Below are 26,202 nucleotides of genomic sequence, written 5' to 3'. Positions count from 1 at the left end.
ATTATTATTATGTGCCAGGCCTTGTTTTAGGTACAGAAGCTACAAAGTACTTTATGCCCATCCATCCATGGAACACAGAAAACAGGCCATAACCAACTCTATAAATACATATGATGTCATGTCAGGTCATGAAGAAACTATTCTTCCTGCTTTATGCAGGGAAAGGGAATTTGGGTGGGACTGCTATTTTAGGGGAGGGAAAGTCTCACTCTTGAAGTCTTATTTGAAAAAAGATCTTAATGAAGGGAGAAAGGAGGCTTTAAGCTTTGGGGGAAGAAGTGTCCTGGACAGATAGAGGGCAGGGCTCAGCAGGAATAAACTGCAGGGCAGCTTGGAGTCCGATATGGTGAGATGAAGACAAGTGAGAGCAAGTTTATTGGCAAGGCAGCCATAAACAGAAGCTGCATGACAGTTCTCCCTACTCCATCCTAGGAGAACCAACACTAGCCTAGTCTGGCTTCAGTGGGAAGTCAACGAGATGATAGGGACTCATCCCCGGGTCCCGTGTGCTATAGTTATTAGTCCCAGACTTCCAAGATTCCCACTGATTTTTTTCCCCCCAAGGCTAACCCTCTCTGAAATACAGTCTCAGAAAGGCTCAGTGGTCACAAAGCAAAGTTTTCCTTTCTGCTTAGCAGGAGAGCCTCCTGAAGTTAACACAATCTAAACCCATGAAACCAAAATGCTGCCATGACTAAATCAGGAAATGAACTCATTTGGATAGAAAATTCGCAACATGAGGGCTTTTTTTTTTTCTTCGCTGAAGGTGTTCAGGACAAATAAAATAACACGGCCTCAGAGAAGCCAGGATGGATCAAGTCAGCGCCACCAGAAACCCTTGAAGAGGTAGGTTACACGTGCGCCGTTTAGGGCTCAAAGGTAAAGACTTGTTTAAAACCACAATAGAAGGAACCACCTCTAGGTGAACCAGAAACAGCTCATAAGAATGACAACAGTTCTGGGATAAAGTTTTCACTTCTAGCCACCTGCCACCCTACGTTTGCACAAACTGTAAAAGAAATTATTTACTTAGACACGTGGAAATGGACTGCATTTAATGGCAGCTAACAATAGAACACATTAAAAAATCACACACATGACATATGTGTAAGGAATGCTTTTATGCATAAAAAAGGACTTTTCATACAGCATTTCATAAATGTATATACATGCATATTTGTACGTTTTAAAATACCATATGTAATGAAAGCTGTGCATAAATATTTATAAAAATACCTTTATCTAACTAGGCCAGTAACATTTAATATTTTTCAATAAATTCATATATAAAATATATACATTAGTGCCAAATGGAACATATATTTTGAAATATGAACCCCAAGTAAAACTGAGGAACCTGGAGTGGAATCCAGGTATCTGCCAAAGGCAGCTTCGGAGCAGTCGGTCATTTGCAGAAGGGAAACTGTACCGGGTCCCTTATCTTCACCGACTGTTTTGCTTGTCAAAATTCTGGTATCACTTCTGCCATTCTGTATTTGACTTCCGACCTCATGGCCGTTTAACCTGCCAACTATTATTTTCTTTGAGGCTTTTAACACTCCACCCAAGTATTTTGCTTTCCCGAACAGTTGTGTCCGCTTCCTTTTTAAATTCATCTTAACGTCGACCTTGGTTTAGGAATTGTGCTTAAAGTGCACCCAGTCTAAGGTTTCAGAGCGATTCAGATTAGGGGGGAGAGGGGGGGCACCCTTGTGATAACCCCGATAGCGTTCGGGGAAGCCAAGGTCTCCAGGAGGGGCTCCGCTTTGTGCCAGGATTTCCAGGCAACCTGAGAGTCCCAAGGTGGGGGCCAGGCCCTGAGCGTGCGACTCCTCTGGGTTCTAGCTCCTTTTCCAGGTCAACCAAGCCGGCGGAGACCTCAACGCCGGAAAACGCCACCTTTTCCTGTCTCCAACCTGGCGGACTAAGGGAGAAGGAAGAGAGGGCGACCAATGAAGATAATTAACATTAATTCTCTGGGTTCCTACAGAGGTCCAGGGACAGAGGGGCGGGTCGTCCTGAGGCCCTGGCTGGGTGACCGACAGGCGCAGGTGTCGCCAAGGGCGGAATTTTACGGTCCGGAGTAGCAGCAGCAGCTGCGCCACTTGCGCCGCCTCGCAGAGCGTCCCGGAGAGCCGCCACCCGCTTCCGCGGCTTTAGGTCAATCTCTGACAGACCTGGAGGGGGAGGGGACGCCACCCTCCCGACGGGAAAAACCTGCTGCGTCTGCGTTTCTCTGCGTCCCGCAGGCTCTCAGCCTCCACCCCGCGTCTCCCGCGCGTCAGATCCGCGCTCCAGGTTTTGGCGACAGCTTGCAAGGGGAGCGGGCTGCGCACGTTGACAGCACGCGACCCTCCTCTTCCCTCCCGAGAGCTACAGCTGCCTGGGGGTCCCCAGGGAGCTGCGGCCGCGCTGCGGCGACTCAGTCAGGTGGCCCTTCTTCCCCCCGCGGGTCCCCTTCCTCCGCTGCGAAGCCCCGCACTGCTAGGTGGATTAGGTAGGAGAGGGAGAGGCGGGGACACGAGGGTGAGCACGAGGGTCCCGGGTGCAGGCGGATTCCCATTGTTCTCCCGCACCGTACGGATAGCAACGCTCTGGGGTCCCCTCTTTAAAGGGAGTACCCCGCCACTTTTCTTTGTGCCCGAGGGAACCCCAGCCGGCTTTGCCTCTGAGAGAAGCCACAACCGGGGAGGGGGTGGGATTGGGAGGTGACAGTGGGTGCCCTTTGTCCTCCCAGAGTCCGCAGCCTCGCCGCCAGGCCAGCGGGTCTGGGGGTGGTGGGGAGGTGGGGGACAGGTACAGCGGAGGGAAGGTCCAGGTCCGCCCGCACCCTTCTCCCCGCCCTGCCCTGGCCTCACAGCCCCGCCCCTCCCCTCCCCGCCTCGGCCCCGCCCCGCGCCCCGCCCTCGGCAGGTTGAGGCCCGGCGTCCGGCAGCCGCGCGCACAGTGTCGCTGCCAACTGCCGCTGGAAACACGGCAGCGGGACGCTCGCCGACAGCCCAGTTCCGCAGCGGCTGCCTCCCGGGAGACGCCGCGCGCAGTCCGGGAGCCGATTCTGCGGTGAACCGTCGCCGCCCCTCTGGTTCTGCGCGCACTAGCGAGGACTGTGTGCGCCCTCGGGAGGCGACCCGGGTCGACGCCCGGCCCCCCGGGCAGAAGCTAGGAGCCTTAGAGACTGCTGGTGAGTGTGTAACCCAGCCTGTCTCTCCACCTGTAAGACTGTCCGACCCTCAACCTAAGCCCCTTCCAGCGAGTGCAGATGGTGGCCTTGGAAGACTTAGAGGGTGCGAGGATAATCTAGAGCACCACCTTCTTGAGCTGATGTCCAGAGGATCAAAGGGGACATCATGCTTGACGTCCGGGAGGCGGGGGTGGGGGGGAATCAGGACGCGGAGCTCTGCCTCCTACTTCTTTAGGGTGGGGCTGCAGGCAGCACCGTCCCCTCCAGGCCATTGACAGCCATTCTGGGCGCGTGTTGCGTTTTTCCAGCCGAGCAAACCGCACTTGGCTACGGCGGCCCTCTAGTTGTGTGTTTGCACCGGTGCGGCGCGGCGCGTGAGTGCACCGCGCAGCTTGGCAGTTTCCGCACTGACAGAGGCAGCGCATTGTAGCTGAGGCTCCAACCTGCAGATCTGGCCGTTAGGGAAAAAATTTTTTTTTTCTTTCTTGACTGCGGTTTCTGAACAACCGAAGCGTTTACAAGATCTTTACTCCCTCCTCCTTTCCCCCCTCCTTCTCCTGCCTCTCCTCCTCCTCTTCCTCCTGCTCCTGCTATTGCTCTTCTTCCTCCTCTTTTCTCTTCCTTCTAAGTATCTTGACACAGCCATGCGAGGACAAATGGATCCGGCCAGTCAGTTTTTTCTTTATGAATTATTATACTCCACCCCCCTCTCGCCTTTGGGAGGGAAGGCATGTGTTTCATCTTATAAATAGAAAGTAGCATATTTTTTGGCAGGACCTGCTTTATACTGCACCGTCTAGGAGAGGTCAATTTAAAAATAAATACGCACTTGAATGTTACATTACCGAGCCGGCTGTGGCTGGGACAAGCTGCGAGGACAGCGGCATCAAAGCTGGGCGCACATCTGTGTTGAAAGGAGTAAAAGCCCCAGAGTGCAGCCCCGGCTGACAGTCAAGTAATTACATTTTGTTTTAAAAAAAAAAAAGTGAGTGAATTAAAAGGAGGGTGGGAAGAGGAATGTCAGGCGGGGACTGGTGCCTGAATCTTTGCAGCCTTGGTGAGTTTGCCGGGAGTGGGCTGCTGATTGTGTGCAGTGTGTTTGGGGGGGGGGGGCTCTGGGGAGGGAGCTGATGGATGTGTTAGGGAGACAAAGATTCCTTCTGCTTCTTCCCTACCCTGGCAGCTTGTAACCCTCACAGTATCCTCTAGTTCTGGGAGGGGGTGGAGGAGGGGTGCCGCCTTGAAAATATTAGGAGGGTAGCAGATGTCCCTGCTTTAATAGCAGACCCAGACTTAGGAACTTCCCCTTAACATCACAGGGAGAAATAAACCTCCCCAGGAAGCAGCTAGGATGCCCCAGGGGCATCCCTAAGTCCATTAAAAGACTCCTGTAATGGTCTGACTTATAAAAGACCTTTCAACTAACAACTGAGCTAGGGACTACAACTTCTGGACAGTTGTAGATATCTCCACCACTGTGATTTGATGGACAGTTTAGATGTCAGTATACACAAACACCTTTTTCAGAGTGAAGGACTCGGCCATAAGGCCGTTGTGAAATGTCTAGCAATGTAACGTGCGAGATAAAGGATTAAGATCTATATTCAAGGAGTGGTTGACAGTCCATCTGGAGGTGCCTAGGTTTTCCAGTAGGCCTCACCACCCATGGTTGTAAGACGGGGCTACCAGTCCCTGGGCTCACAGCCCCTGGGCTCACAGATGATGTTTAGAGGAGAACTTTGGAAGCCTTCTGGGTCCGTGGCAGTTTCTGTTTTCCAGCCGTCTCATCTGCTAGAGATTTGCATTCTGAATTCCATGATTGGAACATGGTGCCAAGGCTGTGGCAGCCCCCTGAAGACATGAAGTAAGATGAGCTCCCTCCCACCCCCCTAATCTGCACCCTGAAAGTCTGCCTCCTATCTTCAGGGCACCTAGAAAGGCGTCGAGAGTAAAGTACCTAGTGTATGTTTGCTTTCTTGGGTTTTATTGTGAATTTAAATGGGGTCCACGATGTGGAGAGCTGTGACCGTGATTGCAGAATGGCTCCCTGGAGCCGGGCGGCCCTGTCTGCTCTCCAGTCTTCCTTTAATGTGGTGTTTTGTTTTATGTCTGACATGTTCACAAAAGCTGCCCTTTTCCACTTATAAATTTCCTGCTATTCATGATGCATTGGAGATAAAAATCTCTTTAACCTATATCACCCTAAGGTTTTTAACCAAGCCATAAAACTTTCACAAGTCCTTTGCCCATTAGACATAGCATTTATCCAATGGGTGTCAATACAGTTCCTGACCTAAAAAGCCCTTAGAAAAATTGTGCCAATTTATTATTACTACTACTATTATTATTATTATTATTATTATTATTATTACCACCCTTGTTTCAGTCTGATTTCATAAAGCCTCAGCCTAGTTTCTTTCTAACTAGAATCCCACTGAATTTTTTTTTTTCATTAAGGACCTAAAAATTGTATTTTTAAATACACTATGTTTCCCAGAGAACAAGTAGCAGATTCAACCAGGCCAATTAAAAAAAAAAAATCTCTTAAGAGTGCAGGTCAGAGAATTCTAATGGACATCAAAAGTAATTCTTTCACCAAGACTGTCCTCAGTGCTAAGCTAAGTACTCTTCTCAGTGCCTTTGTTAACCTCTCCATTTCTAAACAATCCTCAGTGCTAAGCTAAGTACTCTTCTCAGTGCCTTTGTTAACCTCTTCATTACTAAACAATCGTTCTGTGAAAGGTGTGTTAGTGCCTACATTTTACAGGTGTAATAACAGAAGACAGACCAGTGATGTAGGTTGTCCAAAGTTAGACAAGAACATACCTAAATGTGGGTGTGTCCGAGTGCCCAATTCTATATGGGAGTCTGTGCCTTTTTGGATTAAAGAATTGGGAAAGCCTGACATTATTACCTTGGGGTAAGACCACCTAGGTACATTGCCTGGCTCTAGCATGTAGCACTTGTGTGATATTGGACAAGTGATTTGGCTTGTGTGATTGTCTCATTTAATATCCATAGCCAGTCTTTTAGATCGATGGTATGGTACTTCTTTTCCAGACGAGAACTTAGACTCTCGAGTTCTGTACCTTGGTCAAGTTCACACGCCTAAGTAAGTAGCAGGGCACAGTTTGAACTCAGGTATGTCTGACCTAGTTCTGAATACCACACCTCCACTGTCTGGGTGGAGGGTTACGGGAGCTATGGAATATGATTACTGTTATGGCTTTTGGCCTCTGGAAAGGAACTCATCCTGTATTATCTCACCATATCACCACCCAAAGGAAGGTGACAGTAATTGTCAGCCTTAGGGAAGACAGCTTGAATTACTTAATTATTAAGGGCGGTTGGTTCAGTCTTGTGCATGGTGACCTTGTTCTTCTATAGCAGAGCTAGTGTGAAACTGCTAGAGTTGGTCTGAGCAGTTTATAGCATAAACAAAGATTCACTGGGTGCAGATGTGGAACTCTGAAAAGAGAAAGCCATGGCCCAGCTGGGGACAAGGCACCCCAGTATCCTGGAATGAACACAGCCCCTGCGTAGGCGTGTCCTTGGATCAGTCAGAGGTAATAGCGCTGAATAGCCATGTTTGGTATGTCAGTGCATGCCTTCCTTGCTGCCCCTGACACCCAGTGGATACTCAGTGCCTGTTGGGTAGTGATACTGCCCTGATAATTCCAGGGAAGTTAGGAGCTGCAGGAGGTTGGGCAGAAAGGCCCTGAACTCGGTCCTTGACAGAAGGGGGCCCGAGACAGTGGTGAACATGGCCTGGACGGCGCTAGATAAATGTCTGGTGTAAAAGATAGCATGAAGAAAGAAGCCCTGCAGGCCAGAGTGCACGCGCCCAGGACAACCCGTCGGCCTCTGCTCCTCATCAGCTGTGAGGTCCCAGCTTCATCCCAGGGCAGGCTCTGGAAATGACTTGGGTTTGCTTCAGAACTAAGGGCACAGCTGTTGGAGGTGGGGCTGTCCACCCTGATTTGGAATTTTCTCTTTTCCTGCCCGCTTCCTTTAAAGACGACAAAACAAAACAACATCCTACAAACTATATTAAGTAACCAGCTACATCTATAGCAATTAGCATTCAGTCAGGGAGCTTTTTTTCCCCCCTTTTAGCTTTGATGCACTTCGATTGACAACTTTTACAGAGTGGGGTACAAGACTGAGTGCCCAGTGGAAAAGCGGCTTTTAAAACTAACCATATAGCTTTATAGTAGGAAACAGACATTAAAACGGTGGCTCTTTTGTTGTGGTTTTGATTCTGACCCTGAACCCCCCATCCTTCTGTCTCCACATCCTGGGGGCTGGAGCTATGTACAAATGCCACCATGCCCAGCAATGCAACCTCTGCCACCCCACTTCTAAGTAGCCAAACTGTATGGAAGTTGATGAGCCTCAGTAGTATCTATGAGGTCATCAGTGCCTGCATCAATGAATCGTTCACAATAGACCTCAAGAGTAGGACATTTCTAAAAACTAAAGCTTTTTAGTGGTTTGGAAGCTGCGTGTTTCAGAAAGTTAGGAATGGCCTTCTAGCCTCTGGTTCTTAAGCAGTATTAAGTGGTCACTTCCTGTAGTGACCCCATGGGGTTGACACATAAAGCATTCCTGAAGATGCACAAAGACCAGGAAAGGGAACTTCAGGAAGCCAGTTTGTTACGTGCTGGCCCTCTTCCTGCACAGCTTTGCGGAGTACCCACTATACCAGTGGGCAGTGACTCCCTATGGGCAGGGCTTCTACTGTGTCTCGGAGTTTTTTGCCCTCACAATGGCTGCAGGACTTCTCCGCTAGAAAACTCACTCTGGGGAGCACCAAGCCACAGTTGCACAGACGACTTGTGTGTTGTGCATGCGCCTTGCAGGCTGCTGAGTGGGAAGAGCACGCCAGGAAGAGGCTGGGTATCAGAAGTGGTGGTTCTGCTTGGGAGCAGGCAGAGAGAGCACAGACTCCATCTGAAAGCACAGGCTGGCAGCGTGGTGTGGATCCGTATGGTGCCATTCCGGCCTCTGGAAGCCCGTTTCTCATCTCTAACAGGATTTGGTGTTTCGTGAGCGCAGATCATCTCTAGCTTTAGATTTCAATTAGCCAATATCCATATGACTTATCAGCATTAGCCTATCCTGCTAATAATAAAGAGGGGTCTTGGGCTGGAAAACAGCCATGTAGTTCTCTAAGGAGCCAGCGCAGGCTGGGAGGCAGAAACTTCAAAGACAGGCTTCTGTTTGGACAGCTTACACATTTGGGAATCTGTCTTGTTCTCGTGACATCCTGAAGGTCATATTTAGAGACACATGGCTCCCTTTGGGCAGGTCCTAGAGCTAAGCTGCATGTGGTGTTCTCACATTTAGATGTCTTCAGAATGAAATGTCTTCTAGTCATGCTGAGTTGGGGTGTAATGGTAAGATTAGTTCGTGCTCAAGCTGGATGCTTTTATCCCAATTCTTCATGAAGGACTCCTTAATCCAGTGGCTCAACGATGGAGAGGGAGGTGACCACTGCCACCAGCCTGCTGGGGAGCACACCGCACGTTCAGTTGGGTCTCAGTTGTTGTGTATGGAGTCCAAACAGGGATTGCTTCATGCTCAGTTTTGTCTTGGGCAGGAAGTTTGACTCTTGGAGCCACATTGTTTGGAAGACTTTACACTTTAGTTAAAACAATCAATTGGGTGTCCAGATTCTAAAGTCTAAAAGAAATAAAGTTGGAAGAAACTTCTGTGACAGCTATTTTTGGTGGTCATCCTGACTGTATCTGGAATTACCTAAAACTCAAGCTGCTGGGTACACCTGCAACAGATTTACATCAGTAAGAAATGGAGATCTTGAGAGGGGAGAAGATACACCTTTAATCTGGGGCTCCCCTTCTGGTGGCAATCTTTAAAAAAGGGCTTGGAAGGAGGAGGCTTGCTCTCTTTGTCCTCTTGCCATCACTGGCATGGGAGCCTACTTCTTCAGGAGTCTGGCTTATACTGGGGACCAGCTGAGACATCAGCCCTGTGCACTGAACAACTATGACTGGATTGATTCATGGACCTTCCACTGGTAGACAGCTGTTGTTGGGCTAGCGAGATCACAGCTTGTAAACAATTCCAGTAAGTCCTTATGTAGTCCTTATATATGTTCTGTTCCTCTAGAGAACCCAGACTAATACAGCTTCCAGCGGTGAGTTTCTCAAGCCTACCTTGCGCAGCACTGCTCTTTCAGAGTCACTACTAACTATTACTAACATCTACCTCTCCCTGGGGTTGGGGCTCATTGCCTACCAGCCATTTGCCAGGCCCTTCATGCCCCAAGAAGATGCCCACAATTCTATTTAGAGGAGTTTGCAGAGGAGGAAACTCAAGTCTCAATAGGAAGTCACTGGCACCGACTAGCACTGTGACACCAGGAAGGGGAACAGAAATGCTAAAGCTGGTACAAAGTATTAAGATGAACACTGGCTTGTAGAGCACGTTATCACATGGGTTCTCCAGACAGGTTCAACACAGCAGGAGATAGAAAGGGGTCTGGTTGGGGTCCAAGAAGGGAGCCTCCAAGGGCTTTAGCTTTCTCTGTCACCACTTCAGCTCACAAGTAAGCTGTGGTAAGCTAAGACGCCCAGGTCTGGTTTTATAAGAGCTGCCAGCCACATCCTGCCTCCTCCTGCACTTATGTGATTATATAATGAGCTTTAACCCAATTGCAGGACTTCCTACTTCTTCTTCTGATTCCTGTGGACTTCATCCTGCCCCTACTCAAGTCCTACAAGGCAATTCTATACCCTGGCCTGTCACTGGCACATGGAGGGATCTCTGTGGGTCCCCTGCTATCTAGAGAGAAGTACAGCTGCTATGTCCTTCAAGTCAGGCCTCTCCTCAGACTTTGCCTAATCTTCCCACCTAGCAGCTCTCTCCAAAGAAGCAAAGGAGTCAAGGTGCTGAGTGGACTGACTAGGGCCTGCTTGGCCACATTTCTTCAATGCAAAGATCTCAATATCACTAAAAATAGATGCAACAAGGAGTCTTATCCTCATTTTGAAAATAATTTCGACTGTGTGTGTGTGTGTGTGTGTGGTTTTGGTTTGGTTTGGTTTGGTTTTGGTTTTTCAAGATAGGGTTTCTCTGTATAGCCCTGGCTGTCCTGGAACTCACTCTGTAGACCATGCTGGCCTGGAACTCAGAAATCCGCCTTTCTCTGCCTCCCAAATGCTGGAATTAAAGGTGTGAGCCACCACGCCCTGCTGTGTATGTGTGTTTAAACTACTCCATAGTTTTTCAAAGGCTCTGCACAGTGACCAAATGGAGACAAGTATTTGCTGGGCCTTAGGACATTCCATCCTCTGTCAGCCTTGAGAAAGCTGTTCTCAGATGAAATGGAGTCTATTGTGACTGTTACAGCCCCACCCAGGGCTTCCCTTTGCTATAGGGCGCCCACGGTGGTTTCCTGACATTTCCTCATATGCTTTTAGGTCACATGAGCCAAGTTCTCCTGAACTTATTTCCACTTAAAAGGAGACATCAGCAGAACGGGCTCATTACTTCTCTAGCATCTCACTCTTTAAGTTGAACTTGAGTGTAATCAGAAGAATGGAATGGCCCAAGGTAGTCTTAACTCTCTAATAAGACACTGGTTTGCACTTTGTAGGCATGGGTAGAAGCTGTTTCCCCTTTGAATAACATTCACAAATATATGCTCTCTTTAGTCCCTTCTATGAGTAAAATAATTCTCATAGGTGTCAGCCTAACTGGGGTGGGGGTGACATGCGAGGAAGCAGTACCTACAATTCGGTGTGATGGTTAATGGATGTCAAATGCACACAAGATGCTAAGGAACTCCAGAGGCCTTGGCAACTGGGAAGAGCTACAGCTGCAGGGCTGGGCAGCTCCTTGGTTTGCCTGTGTGGTGGTCATGTGCTGTCCTATCCCCAGGCTGTAAGGGTGGGCCTGCCTCTTAAGGGTTTTAAGATTATGGGTGGATTCTAGGTATGAAGATAAAGAGGAAGAGAGGCAAAAGCACAAATTGTGGGGGTGAATGAGGAGAGATCCAGTGATAGGGTTTTGGACTTGACAGGGGAATGAAGCTAGGGAGAGACTGAAATGATCACTGGCTTTTGCAATTTGCAAAGGAAGAGAAGAAAGCACAGAAGGCCCTCACCATGGTTAGTCAGAGGGAGGAAAGATAGTTTCCCAGGAGAGCAAAGTTCTACTCTGGAACCCCGGAATGCAGGTGAGAAACACAGTGCTCCAAACTCTCTGAGAAGAGCCACTCTTTTGCCTATTGACTTCAATTTTCAATCTCTGGCAGAATGAAGCTACTTACTGTGCATAGTGAAATATATGATTCGGACCCCACACAGCAAGATCAACAGTATAAAAAACCCCAGACTTATCATTAACCACTTCAGTGAGAAAAGAAAACACCAACCATATGCCTGGTTGCTATGGCAATGCCAAACTTTTCTAAGAACTTACTTTCAGTTTCTTTACCTATGGACTGGTCTGGACCATGGACCACTTTGAGTGGTTCTAGTCTAGACTTAAGTAGGTCTGTGTGAGCTGAAGTTCTACTCTGGAAGTTAGCATTAGAAATGGTAGTTGAAGCCTTGTGTGGGGTGTGATTGAAGGATGGGGGTGGACAACAAAGCTGTGTAGAGATGCAGGCATCTAAAGCAAGGGTTCAGACCTTTTCAGGAAGGGGTTTGGTGCTTTAAGGGCCACATGAAGTCTCTGCTCGGGTATCCATTCTGGCAACGATGATTCTGCTGTGGTCTCTCAACTTCAGTCTATTGAGGCTCAAGGCCTGATAGTTTTCTTTGAGGGACTGTTCAACAGCATGCTTGCTTTGTGTCCGTGAGGTGCCACTAGCCACCCCTTTCCACCTAAGGTCACAGGATTGAAACATTGGGTTGTTACTTGCTGAGGGTGCCAAGCTACCCTCCGAGGAAGAGAACTGCTGTTCTGTGGAGAGTTCAGAAACAGGTCCACATTCACTGGGTGTTCCAATAAAACTTTATTTACCAAAACAGGTAAGGGTTTAGGTCTGGCTCACCTATTGTAGGTCCTTGCTGTCAGAGATGGGCAGAAAGAGAAGAAGAGTCTGTGATGTGAAATCTGAGCAACTTGTGTTAGTGGTCAGCATGTAAAAAGACCCAACAGTAGCTCTCATTTATAGTTCCATGGCTTGCCTTACTCTTTTTGAGATAGGCATAAAAATCACAAAGGCAGAAAACAGGAAAATAACAAATGACCTAAGTTCTACACGAGACCTAAGAAAGCCCAGAAGCCACGCAGCGTTGAGGCAGGATTACGGGAGGTGAGTCAGAAAACTTCCTCCCGGAAGGAAATGGCTCTCAAGCGGGTCTCAGAGGGTGTTATGAACTGTGTTTGATAGGAAGAAGGGAAGGAAGACATTCCACCTTGGGACACAGAGTTCTTGGTTTCAGAAAGTTAGGAGGGAAGTTAAGTGTGAATAGCCACCGACCAAGGGCATTGTCCCCAGGGCAGTCGGGCCCTAAGGTTGTGCACGCATGGTCACGCGTGTGCTTCCTCTGGGAAGAGAAGTAACAACACGAGATATTTTCTAGGAACAGGATGTTTGGTTTCTTTCCTGAGGCTCAGAGGTTTTCTTGTTGCTTTAAATTTTTAATCTTTTGACCTTAACCAACCACAAAGTCAAATTCCTTTTGAGATTATGTTTCATAATAGCAAAACCAGCAAGGAGCTGTGAGTTAGAGCTGGGCGGGTGAGTGTGCCCCATCTTCACCCATTGTGGGCATCTGACAAAGTCAGGCAGGGGCTGCTGCCCATTGCTATTGCAATCTCTGTGCATCCTTCTCTCTGGGGCTGCTGGATTTCGGGAGCAATCATTTTGATTGGTATATATCGTGTTATCCAATTGACGGCCCAATGTGTCAGTGTCAGAAATCCTGGCTCCTGATGATTGACCCGAAACATGAGCTTAATGTTCCTAGGTGGTGTGTCCTCAGTATTTCATGAGTGCCTGCCTGGTCTACAGCAGGCACTCATCTATCAGCTATTACATGTATAAATTCATTAAAGAGCCAGGCATTTCAGATTTGCCTTGCCTAGAGAGACAACTTATAATGTGGGCTGCTTTCTTGGAGCCAATCAACCTGTCTGCTGGAACAGAAAAATCGAATTGGCTATGGATTGGACATTTCAAAATTTGAAGTTCACTCTGCTTTCTTTGCAATTGATGTAGGAGGTAGGCCCACTTTGGGCCCATAGAAGAATTTCAGCCTAGTTAGAGAGCTCATGCATTCATTCAGATATATGTGCATAATACAGACAAATGTGTAATTAACATAGAGGAGTGAAATGGCCACATAGCCAGTGAACATGTGATGCAGAGAAACCTGTGATTTTTTTTTTTTTAACCCATTCAGGGAGCATGAGTGATATAGTCAGCCCTAACAAGATGCAAGAATAGATAGCTCGGAAATCCCCAGTCTGTCCCTTTTGTGACCACAAAGGAGAAACAGAGTATTCAGAATGCCCAGTTTGAGAATGTATCATAACAGCAAAGGAGTTGAGACATCCTCGCATCAGGCCTCTGAAGAGGCCACAGTCTGGATTTCTAGGTTCCTACTTACTGTCAGAGCTGGAGTTGCACACAGGCAACTGCTGACAGAAATGTTAGCAGGCTTTGTTTCACTTTACTATTTGAACAACTTAGCAGTCTTGGGAGATCCTGGCTTTTGGTAAAAAATTGGAATGACTGAACAGTGCTGTAAAGAAGAGGGTCAAAATCTTTCTTTTTTTGGTATCGTCTTTGTAGATCGCAGACCAAGTTGCATTCATTAGTTATGGAACATGTGAGAAGTTCACAGTAAGGTCCTTGTTGGATTCCTTCCAACAAGGATAGTCCTCGAGGGCCGGCTGGGTGCTCCTGGCCAGCACGGTGGCTAAGTCTCTGTAAAACCAGTCGTGCAAAATGAACCAGGCATGAGAGAACTTGCCCTTGGCCTACCTTGTTATAACTGTTAGGAATCAATGTCCATATAGCCTGCCCTTGTAACTCACTTTTATAAGAAAAAAAGAAACAAAAACCAAAATAAACGCCCTAATGGGCTCTCTTCATAAGTGTTGGAACCTTGGGAGGTGGGCGTCCTGTCATTTAGTTATGCTTTTAAAAAATCTTGTAAATAGTGCAATTAAGTTCTGTAAATGTAAGGAGTGTACATAAATTAGTAGTGAGTCTCCCAGTTGGCATCTGTGGCTCCCTATATAACTGGGGTTGTAAAAGAAAGTAAATACAAGCTGTTGTTTAATCATAAGTGAGAAGTCCATTTATAAATAATTGAAGGTGGGTGTATCAGACTTTCTGAGTGGGTCCATAAACTGGAGCCTGCTCAGCCTGGCAGGATTTGCAGGGCAGTGCTCCACCGCTGGAACCTTGAGCTCAGAGAAGCTCAGTTTTGCAAGAGGCAACATCTGCCCTTGGTTTAAGAACCAGGGGCAGAAGATAAGACTCTAAAGATGGGAAGGGCATCTTATCTTCTAATGGGTGGAGTAGAACAGGCTAGAAATATGAAAAGCATGCTCTTGGGATGTTGTTGCAGGGTAGTTTGCTGGTCTTGTTTCCTCTCACTCCACGCCCTTTAAGTTTGGTGTTAAATGTTTAATACCAAATTTCTTCTCTTTGTGAATTAAACTTTTTTTCTTCCCTGAAAAGGTACCCCTGCCCTTACCAGAGTTGTAAAAGGACTGGCTTGTGGAGTGCTTTGTAATGATGCTTAGGTTTCCTGATAGCAAAGGTTGGCTAGTCATTAGCAAGTGAAAGCAGGACTGTGTTTGAACAGAAAGCCTTTTCAGGGACAAGTCTGTGGACTTGTTTATAGGGGAGTGTGAAATGGAACCTAGGGGAAATTAATGAGTGTATCCCCTGTAGAGGGCTTCCCTGCACCTTGGGGGAGGCTCCAGATTCCGGCTCCTCCCGCTGTGAGGCCCTCCTTCTGTGGAGTGAATATACATTGTCCGTCTGCTCTCTAGCTCCCTCGGCTTCCCATTCCATCTTTCAAGAAATCTGGTTCTCTAGTTCCTCCCTTGAGGGAAGTCAAGCTCTGTGTCCTTGTATTTTCCTGCTTCTTAGCGGCCCAAGCGCCTCCCTGAACAAGTTAATCTCTTTTTCATTACAATGAAATGAATCCTTCAGATCACTACAGATTAGTGTCCCATTAGTTTTCTTTTAGAGCTTTCTTTCACCTTACTTGGTTGACCTCCAGTTGCCCTCCCCAGAACACAGAGAAACACGTTCCAGGTAGCCTTTATCCCTTCCAAAGAGTACAGTCCAGGGGCCAGTACAGTTTAGGAGTCTGAATGAAGTGGAGGGGCCGAGAAGTTACTTCTTTCTCCTTCTGGTCGGTCACTGAGAAACACGCAGGAGACTGCACTAGGAGCCAGGTGGGAGGGTGGTTATCCCATCCTGCTTCTTTAAGACTGTTGGTTTATACAGGAAAGAGTAACAATATAGATTTTTGCTTGTTAATGTGCCAATGGCGGTGCTGTTGCCGGGTGCTAGGGGAGGGCTCCGGGCTCCGTGGTAACTGTGCTGGGGCAAAAGGGAGATAGGATGGAATCTGGAGCTGGGGATGGCGCTTGGTGGTTCAGCCCCTGGACATTTGCCTAGACTCTGGGTCCCATTCCCAGTACAGACTTGAGGGGCTGGGGGGTTGGGGGGTAGAGAAGGTTGAGTTGAGATGCCCTTGAATCATGTGAGCAAGGCTCTTTCTGACTTCTAAGCCAGAAAGGGGAAGTTGAATTCCAACTCACTTCCTACACGGAGAGGAGAGGAAACCAACCAGGGGTCCCTCAGGAAGAGACCATCCTCTGCTCACACCGCCTGCTCACACCGCCTGCCCTCGCTTCCTCATGTGTGTTTTGAATTAACATTGCAACCTGTTTTGCAGGATGCAGGACATTTTTTTGTATCCTTCTCCCAACCAAGAATTAATCTAAAAATAATTAGTAGACAAACCAAGCATTCCTTTCTTAAAATAAACGGATTTTCCCTCAAAATCTCAACCTCTTTGTTCTTTCACAACCTAGTAAGTTGCCAGTACACTCAATTCTGAGCAATCCAGGAACTGATTTTTCAGTTGGTAATTTGTTTTTTTATAACTCCACCCCCCCCCATGCCCTTGCTGCCTGCTTATTTTGGTATGTGTATTAGTCAGAATTCTCTAGAGTCATAGAACTTAGGGAATGAATATCTTTCCCTCCCTACACACACACACACACACACACACACATGCACGCGCACACACACACACACTATATAGATATAGATATGAATGATAGAGATATATGTGATTTATTAGAATGAGTTACAGGCTGCAGTCCAGACAACCCAACAACAGGTAACTGTAAACAGAAAGGCTAAGAATCTGCTGGTGACTCAAGTCTCATAGGCTGGATGTCTCAGCTGGTCTCTTGTATCTGCTGGAATCCATCCCAAAGAGGTAGAGGTAAGCTCCAATGCCAGTGAAGGGCTGGGTGTGCTAGCAAGACAAGGGCAAGAAGGCAAAAAAAAAAAAAAAAGCTTCCTTCTTCTATGTCCTTATATAGACTTCCTGCAGAAGGTAGGGTCCAGATTAAAGGTATGTGTCTTCCTGCCTCAAAGGTCTGAGCTAGACGTAGATTAATTCACCCCTGTCTCAACCAAGCAGGAAATCTCTCACAGGTGTGCCCTCCATTCTGGATTGTAGTTTATTCCAGGTATAGTCAGGTTGACAACCAAGAATAGCCATGACAGAATGTTTAGAATTATTTCGTTTGCCAAAAGAACGACAGAAAAAATAGATGGTAAGAGCATCCATTGAGTGGGGAAGCAAGCTGGTTATGGGGACTCCTGCTCGCAATCTCAAGGCTTAGGAGGCCAAGGCAGGGGGAGACCCTTAAGTTTGAGGCCTGCCCGGGCTATATAGTGTGTTCTAGCATAGCTTAGGTTATACAGTGTGACTCTATTTCCATAAAACAAAAATAAAATAGAAAAAATGAAAGAAAACAAAACTGGGTGTGGTGATATAAACCTGTGACCCCAGCAGGATGGCAGGGAAAGCCTTAGTTAAGAAACCCTCTCATCCATACTGCCACCAAAAATCACTGGTGAAGAAATGGTTCTGTTTCCCCCATAATTAAGATGTCATTGCTTTGGGTTTTTGTTTTTTTTTAATCACCTGCTTATATGCTTAAGGTAGTCACACGTAAGTAGAATTTCTAGATTGATACAGGAGTGACACCCAGCCATCTGCCTTCCCTATCAGAGGTGTGGCTTTAACACCCCCTACGGTCTTACTCTGTGTCTTGACATCTTGGGTTTCTCGCAGGTACCTGTAAGTAGGAGCATGTCCATCAGAAGCTAGATAGCTTGTCTCCTTGGGAGAGGATGTCTAATGGCTGCCTGGGAGCTCAGAGCCTCCCTCAGCAGTGCTCAGAACTTGAGTGCTTGCTGTCTGAGGAATATAACTTCCCAGATGAGAATTAATGGCTCTCCTCTTCATCTCTATCATAGGAAGGAAAACCACAGTCTGCAGTCATGAGGACTTCAGGTTTCAGGGTCAAGGGATGTGTTTCTGAGAAAGGTCTGTGCATAGAAACCTTCCTTTCTGTCTATAAAAGACCCAGGGCAGCAGTGAACATACACAGATGCTGAAGTGTGTAGGACACACTGGAGCTTGGACAGAAAGCTCTTGATCCCAGGAAATGGGTGAAGATGTGGAAGGGTAGCCTGATGACAGTAAACAGCACCCTGTGTGCCTGGATGTCCCCGAGTCTATACTGGCAGTGGAGTCCTGACTGAAGCACAGGAATAAACGCTCGTCGTGTGACACCTGATTTTGCCAGACCTAAGTGCCTTGTGCAAAACCGGCTCTCTAATACAGTGTGTGAGCCATACACATTTAGTTGTTATATTTTTATTTTCAATTAGCCAGTTGATTCAGTAGTTTAGAACGCTGACATCTCAAAGAATGAGCATGGCTGTCTCCTTTTCACCTTTGTCCCTTCCCATTCATGTTGGCTGTCTGAGGACAGTCAACATTGTTAGTTTCTTCTGTATCTATTGATACATTGTATAGCTATGCATAGAAGCCTACACAGTTAGACTTACACATTTCACTTCTGAACCTACCTTTTCTTCCTTTGAACATGTGCATTGCTGGGCTCTTTCCCTGTGGCTGTATTAAATGTTTCATTCTTCCTTAGATGTAAATTTGGGTGGCTGTATCATCCGTACAAATCTTCTGAAGGTAGGCTGTCTCCAACTCTTGGCTATTACAAATGTTTGATTGGATACCCTGTAAACAGTGTCTCCATATCTGTAAGTGGACTATGCCCCTATATGGAGAATCTGGGGCCAAGGACACATGATTCCCTAGTAGGAAAGATACCGTCCAGCTGCCCTGCATGGAAGCTACTATTCATACTCCTCCTGTCATGTATGAAGAAACTGCTGTTCACACTCCTACTGTCATGTATGCAGAAACTGCTGTTCACACTCCTACTGTCATGTATGTAGAAGCTGCTGTTCACACTCCTACTGTTATGTATGCAGAAGCTCCTGTTCACACTCCTACTGTCATGTATGTAGAAGCCTCTTTTCCTTCCTCTGTGTGCACTTGTATCTCTAACAGGCTCTGGAATTCATCCCCTTGGTAACTTGGGAGCTAACTAAATTCCCAGAGACTGTGTGCTCTCTATATGGCTTACCATCTCAGACGGAAAACCTAGCCTACTGGTTGAATGTGTCATTCTTGGGTCTAATATGTGGTCTTTTCAGGCTGACTCAATATCTGTGCCACAGTAGTGTCTATTTGTAAGTGGGGATATTTAGCATTCTAACAGGAGCCTCTTGGGTTCTTGTGAGTGAGAGAGCATTGTGGAAATGCAGAAAGGCTCTCACAGAATACTGTCCTATTAGTTTCCAGCTGCTGGGGACACACCTTTTCCAGGACCTGCCACTTCTCACTAGGGAAGGAAGACTTTAGCTGTTTATAAGCAATCCAAAGAGCCAAGAGCCTGGAAAGGAACAATAGACCCACTAACAGATAAGCAGGGCTCGGAATTTTCACAAATCCTGGGAGAGGACAGGAGAGAAGACTGGGTCGGAATTACTGGGTGCTGCCCAGCACTGTATATGCCGATTCCTTTAAATGGGAAAGCTGGTGTTTTTGCCCAGTAATCTCCCCTCTTAAAAAATCAAACCAGCCTCCCATTGCCTTTGGCAGCTGTTAGTCCTGACATTGTGTCAGTCATCTTACTCTCCAATGCTTCTGTAGATTTTTCATCGTCCCCTCTGTGGTGTTTTACTCTACCGTCTTGGCTCTGGGTCTGCCGTGCTACCAGCCCCCACCCGGCATGCCTTTTGCTGTACCAGCCTTTAGCTCCGGGAGGTTACCCTTCTCTTTTTCCCTCTTATCTCTGGTGTCTGTCTTAGTGCCACCAATATTAACCCCAGCCTTTGCTAAGCCAAGCTAACCTCGGGCTAAAAGCCCACAATCGTGTAACCAGGAAGCAGCGGCTGCTCTAAGAGGCTCAGCCAGGAAGCCTTGGGACTGAACATTTCTCCCGCAGATAGGAGCGAGTGTGTCTTCTCTTTCCTCATCCCATAACCCACCATTCTCATTCACGTACACAACAGATGTGAGTGGCCCTGTCCGAGACGGAGAACTACACTCTGGCATTGGAATGCCCTGCCCTGGGTACTCCTTGTGGCCTTACTTATCCCAGCAGACCTCAGGCAGGCATCAGTGATGAGCCTTGAATCTTTTCCACAGCAGCTGCCATCCTAGCCCCGCAGATAACCTGCCCCAGGGAGTGGGTCTTCCCAGGGCTTGCCTACCACCTCCTGGGGCAGGAAAGTGTCACTGGGGTCCTAGGTTGGGGCTATGTGTTATGTACCTATATGGCAAAGAAACTGCTGTTTTCATAGGTCTACCAAGGGTTCAGCTTTTTGTGATTGTTTTCTGAGAATAGCCTTGAACTAGCAAGTGTGCCCTTATAATGAGAATCCTCCTGTCTCCACCTCTCCTATGCTGACTTTGCAGGCATTCACTACCACTCCCTCCATGTAAAGTCTTACCTTTTGTTATTGAGGCAAGACCCAAATCAAAGCTAAAGAACATTAAGACCCGAGGTCCTATTGGAGCAAACCTGTTGCCCCGGGCCTCCTTCTCACACACAAAGCCAAGCGGGGCTGCCAGTCTCCCATTCCCAGGCCTTCTCTGCCTTCTCTGCCTGGCTGGCTGGACAGCATGCCTCCCCCATAGTGGGCTTTGTCAGTGGGTGGTACATACAGCATGCAGCACAGCCCTTGTCACCTGTCACTGATGAGCAAGTTTAAAACTCTTGCTGAAAGGAAAGAAATATGGAACAGATGGAGAGGGCCTCCAGCTGCTGCCAAGCAATTGGGACTGTCTTCAAGCCACTCTGTCTGACCCAGCCCTAGGAGTATTGTCAGTCCTGGGGCCAGAGGACTGGGAGGGGGAGGGGAAGCAGGGTGAGAGATTTCAGGAGAGTCTGAGTATAGCTTCTATGTGTCAGCGCTTGGGTTGGTGGGATGATGGGGATATTCAGAAGGTTAAGTTTTTCATCAGCAAGGGAGGCACTGACACTCCTCCTGGAGCACCTCCCTCACAGCTCTTCACTTAGGCCGGCGACAAATACTTTCTACAGGGAAGACGCTTTGGTTTTAACACTGGACCTACATTGATATCCACTTACTAAGTCACGGTTTCTGTGGGTACCTGGCCATGGCTTAGAGCCTGGGCCTCACTGGGATGTGACCAAGGTTTGGGCCAGAAACCGTGTGTCATCAGAGACTAGATGAGGTAAGTCGATTTCTACTTCAAAGCCAGCAAGGGAGCTCGGCCAAGTGCACGGGTGCCGTCTGGTGCATAGGCATGTGGAGGCACCTCTACACGTAGCCTTTTTATTTTTAGCCCCTTCTCCATCCCCACTCCCTCCCTTCACTCTCCCTTTCTTGCCTTTCTTCTTCTCTTCAGCTCAGGTGGGCTCTTCTGTAACATAACATAACCAGGGAGTGACTGCCGCCATATTTCCTTGGGTAGATGCAAGTCACAGTTGACTCCTATGTTGCTTGCAGGTTTTTTAAATTGTATGTGTATGTGTGAGTGCCTGCACATACGTATGTGTATCATATACATGGCTACTACTCATGGAGGTCAGAGAGCACATCGGATCCCCTGAAGGTGCAGGCAGTTGTAAGCCCCCATGTGGGTGCTGGAAACTTAACCCAGGTTCCCTATAAGAACAGCAAAGTCTTCTAACCACTGAGTATGTCTCTAGTCCCTTGACATCAGTTTTGAGAAGAGAGGGAGATGAAAATCTCAGATGTGTTCAGAAAACCATGTCTGTAGCTATGTTTTTAAAAGATTATTTATTTAATGTATATGAGCACACACTGTCGCTGTCTTCAGACACACCAGAAGAGGGCATCAGATCCCGTTATAGATGGTTGTGAGCCACCATGTGATTGCTGGGAATTGAACTCAGGACCTCCGGAAGAGCAGCCAGTGCTCTTAACCACTGAGCCATCTCTCCAGCCCCCATAGCAATATTTAAAAAGTACTGATGCTTTAGCTTAAGGCTAAATACCCCTTTTCTGTCCCCCCCCCCCCGAACTAAGAACTAAGGATTTATTAGTGAATCCCTGCTGAGATTAAAGGTGTTTTTTTTTGTTTTGTTTTGTTTTTTGTTTTTGTTTTTTTTGAGACAGGATTTCTCTGTATACTCCTGGCTGTCCTGGAACTCACTTTGTAGACCAGGCTGGCCTCGAACTCAGAAATCCACCCACCTCAACCTCCGGAGTGCTGGGATTAAAGGCGTGTGCCACCACCGCCTGGCTTAAAGTTCTTATCATGGTTAGTAGAAGGAAGTAAATTGGGCTTTAGGTGGGATCTGGTCTTGCCTTTATCTCCAGGCACCCGAATCCTATTCTGGGGCGTGGCAGGCCTGAGCGGGCCCTGGAGGCTGGGAGGTGACAACCTGCTCTGGTGTCTTTTCCAGGTTTCTCCTTGCTGTGGAAGGGACTGGATAATGTAACCTGCTCTCCAGAAAGACCCACGTGGCCCTGCGCTGAGCAAGATCTCTCAGACCCTGTGTCGTTTTAGATCCACTTGAGAAGAAATGATGTGACAATTCTTATCAAAAAGGACTTTTTGGAAGTGTAGGATACCTGTGAAGGTCACTCTTTCCCCAGTCTGTGAAATAGACATTCTCAGATTCCAAAATGCCTGCCAAGACCCCAATTTACCTGAAAGCAGCTAACAACAAGAAAGGAAAGAAATTTAAACTGAGGGACATTCTGTCCCCTGATATGATCAGTCCTCCCCTGGGGGACTTTCGTCACACTATACACATCGGCAAAGAGGGCCATCATGATGTCTTTGGAGATATTTCCTTTCTTCAAGGGAACTATGAGCTCTTGCCTGGAAACCAAGAGAGGGCATACTCTGGCCAGTTCCCAGGACATAACGACTTCTTCCGGGCCAACAGCACCTCGGACTCGATGTTCACCGAAACACCCTCCCCAGTGCTCAAAAATGCCATCTCCCTCCCCACCATTGGGGGATCCCAGGCTCTGATGCTGCCTTTATTGTCACCAGTGACATTTAATTCCAAGCAGGAGTCCTTTGGGCGTCCTAAGTTGCCAAGGCTCAGCTGTGAGCCTGTCATGGAAGAGAAAGTTCCGGAGAAAAGTAGTCTGTTAGAGAATGGGGCAGTCCACCAGGGAGACACCTCGTGGGGCTCCAGTGGATCCGGGTCTCAGTCCAGCCAGGGCCGGGACAGCCACTCCTCCAGCCTGTCTGAACAGTCCTCCGACTGGCCCGCGGACGACATGTTTGAGCATCCTGCCTCTTGTGAGCTTGTGAAGTCAAAGACTAAATCGGAAGAATCCCTGTCCGACCTGACGGGCTCCCTGCTCTCCCTGCAGTTGGATCTTGGGCCTTCACTTTTGGATGAAGTCCTGAATGTCATGGATAAAAATAAGTAACCAGGAGTCAGCTCTTTTTCTTGAGCATAAGAGGTACCAAAATAAGCAGAAAACAACAAATCAACTAACCACAGCTGATGGAAAGAGCTGCTCTGACTGTTTTTATTTGCAGCCATGTGATGCATTTTCTAAAGTAACGCTCCTGTTCCTACAAAATATTTTTTTAACCATCATGCCCTGTTTGCAAAAATTTTGAAAACAATAATTTTTAAAAATTAAAAAAAACAAAACAGAACAAAACCAAAAAAAAAAAAAACCTGTTCTGGCAAAAAAAGAAAAAGGAGGAAGTGAGTCAGAGCTCATTTTCAACAGGCATTGCTGATGCTCACACATGCTCGGTTTTGTTTGTAGACATGCAGAAATCCAGAAGTCCAGGGTGTCTAAGAGGGCTGGGTCCATGGGTCTCTCCCAGGCAGTTTATTGCATGTTGTGAGAAGGAAATTTACTTACTCGGCACCTACGCATTTTTTTTCCTAGACTCTTTTGTATATTGTATCTTTTGGGTTCACCATAGCGAATTCTCCAGTGTTAAGAATTTACTCTCTTTTTCATATTCGAGCAACCTTACAGGATTTGGGACTGTTTTTTCCTTGTGGTTCTTATATATCCCTGTATATTATTTCCATGTTGCAAAAGTTTGACTGTCAGCTACATGTTGGTTAAAAACAAGCAAGGTATTACTGTAACTAAGTTATTTTTAAAGTTGAAATATATTTTTATGTGCCTTTGGCTTTTTATTGCAAAGTCTACATTTTATACATAATACATCAAGTGTTATTTGTCTTGTTTCCATTTGGGCTTCCTTGCAAGCTACATGTGTGTATTTGAAAACAAAACAAAATCCACCCAATGCTATGCATTATCTGCCTGTCCCCCTTGCTTCTGTGTTACCTCCTCCCAGTAGGAGGCACAAGGTGATGCATCTGCGGAGACTGGAGGTGAGGTAGGTATTTAAGGACAGCTCATGGCCACATTACTTGGGTGCATCATACCATGCAATAAAGAGTAAATGCTAAAATGAACGTGTTCATTTATAGTCATAAACAAGAACAGAAAAGATTTTAAGACCATCTAGTAAAAGTCCTTCTAAAATGTACCCACACCTTTAACATAAGCCAAGAGATGACTGCAGTCTTGACTTTTTTAAAGGTTTGATTCTAGAAATAGGAACACTTAAGAGAAATGAACACGGGCAATCATTTGTGTTATTATTGTTGTTGGTTTATACAAACCTGCATGCTGAGCTGAGAGAAGAGAGGGGGAGAGTGAGAAGAGATAGAGGGGGAGGGGAAGACAAACAGAGAGAGAGAGGGAGAGAGAGAGAGAGATCGAGGTGAGAGGAAAGAAAGGAGGGAGAGGAGAGAGAGAGAGAGAAGAAAGGGAAAGAAAAAAGAGAGAGATGGGGGTGGGGAGCTAAGATTATAGTTCTTTGCCACAGGGCCACCAAAGCCCTTGTGCGTGCCTCCCTTCTAGGTTGGTTACAGCATTTTATCATGTAAGACAAAGGCTCCCTTGCCATGTAGGTCCTACAAACACGGAAGCTTTAGAGGACCAGTCAAGGGCCCTTCCCCTTTACAAGATGCCCTGAGGAGACTGGTTAAGGAACCCAGAACAGGAAATTGCACACAGATTCCCGTCTTTCTTCAGGCACCCCTCCTGACTCTGAGCTTTGTGGCCAACAGGGAGTGCCAGCTCCCTCTGCTTGATGGAGCCCTGAGCCACCTCCACTGCAGCAGCAGAGACTCTGGCCTGGGGTTTAGAGTTCCTGGACTTGAATCATATAATGCGTGTGATGACCTTTGAGCTTAGGAAATGAGGTCCACTTTGGGTGGCTAAGTGAACAGAGAGTAAAGCGTGTCCCCTAGAGCGCTGAGTCTCTTGAGCCACCCCAAGTCCTGCACTTCCACTCCGCTTCTTCCCAGAGTCCCTTTCTGTGGGGTCACACTCAGCCAGGGGTCAGAAACTTAGCCTCTCTCAGGCCAAGTTGCACGAGTTCATTTTTTGTAGCTGGTGTCAGCCAAACTCTCTCATCACTTTCCCATCTTAATGACTGATCATATTCAGTTTCACTGTACCCTTTGTCTGCTGTTTGGTTTCCGGAAAAGAGGGAGGGATGTGCCTACATCTTTTTTGCTGCCTTTCCAGCCATGGTGGAGAACGGCTCTGGCAAGGTTTCATCTTCTGCATCCCTCACATGTCTACCCACTAGACTTTTTCCAAACTAAACTCCACATTCTCCAAAACCATACTCTGTCCGCACCAAATAAATCACAGTCACTCTCAAGTACACTTGTAGGTATACTTGACATAGCAACAAGTACTCTCCTATTATAAGAAAATGGCCTGGTCCAGTCCCTTGAGCAGGTGCCCAAGTGGCAGTTAACTTTCTGTCCTACAAAGATGCACTTTAGACTCCTACCTGCTGAGAGCTGATTTGATGTTCTCAAGCTGTGCCTCCATCCTACTTACAGTCTAATTTATCTTCACTTATTTAAAGAGTTTAAGGAACCCAAATGGACTTCATTTGTAAACTAAAAAAGAGTGACAAGCCACCTGTGTGTGACCCACCCACCCAAAATATGTCATATCATTTGCATAAGTAGTGACCCTTTTAAAGTAGGCAAGATTTTTTTTTTTTTTTTGTAGGTAGATGTCTGTTTTCATGGGCAGTAAGACCTAACAAAGAACAAACTATATTTTCCAGCCAAAAATTACATGCTAAAAATAAAAATATCAGAATCCTTTGCTCCTCATAATATACAGTCATTAATCCCAGTGGGCCAGCATCACTGTCAACAAGCATATAGAGGACATTTGGTTGAGCAGGAAGGAGAACTAGATACCCAGGCTACAGCCTCAGGCTAGCTCTTTGCACTGAAGGCCACCTGTGAGTCTATGAATTAACTTGATGACTATTTCAGAAAACAGAAAACAAAACAAGAAAAGCATATGTTATATTTCTAGTCTTCCCATTCCTGCCTGGCTGGGGACACTGAGTCATTTTGCTTTG

General features: G+C 47.0%; 1 protein-coding gene across 2 annotated transcripts; it reads left to right on the top strand.

Moving 5' to 3' along the window:
- Nucleotides 1-2,916: 2,916 nt before the first annotated feature.
- Nucleotides 2,917-23,407, top strand: Cdc42ep3 (CDC42 effector protein 3). 2 transcript variants are annotated; one of them, XM_021217991.2, is made up of 2 exons: nucleotides 2,917-3,181; nucleotides 22,205-23,407. In XM_021217991.2, the coding sequence occupies exon 2, from the start codon at nucleotides 22,428-22,430 to the stop codon at nucleotides 23,190-23,192; it is 765 nt and encodes a 254-aa protein (XP_021073650.1). In that variant the 5' UTR covers nucleotides 2,917-3,181; nucleotides 22,205-22,427; the 3' UTR covers nucleotides 23,193-23,407. The 2 variants fall into 2 exon arrangements, with proteins under 2 accessions (XP_021073650.1, XP_029387295.1); XM_029531435.1 differs by lacking the exon at nucleotides 2,917-3,181 and adding an exon at nucleotides 4,208-4,238 and having other exon boundaries at nucleotides 22,205-23,245.
- Nucleotides 23,408-26,202: the final 2,795 nt, after the last annotated feature.

Source organism: Mus pahari, chromosome 18, assembly GCF_900095145.1.
Source record: "Mus pahari chromosome 18, PAHARI_EIJ_v1.1, whole genome shotgun sequence".
Lineage (NCBI taxonomy): Eukaryota > Metazoa > Chordata > Mammalia > Rodentia > Muridae > Mus > Mus pahari.
Note: the sequence above shows the minus strand (reverse complement) of the source record. Positions and strands in the feature narration are given on the sequence as shown.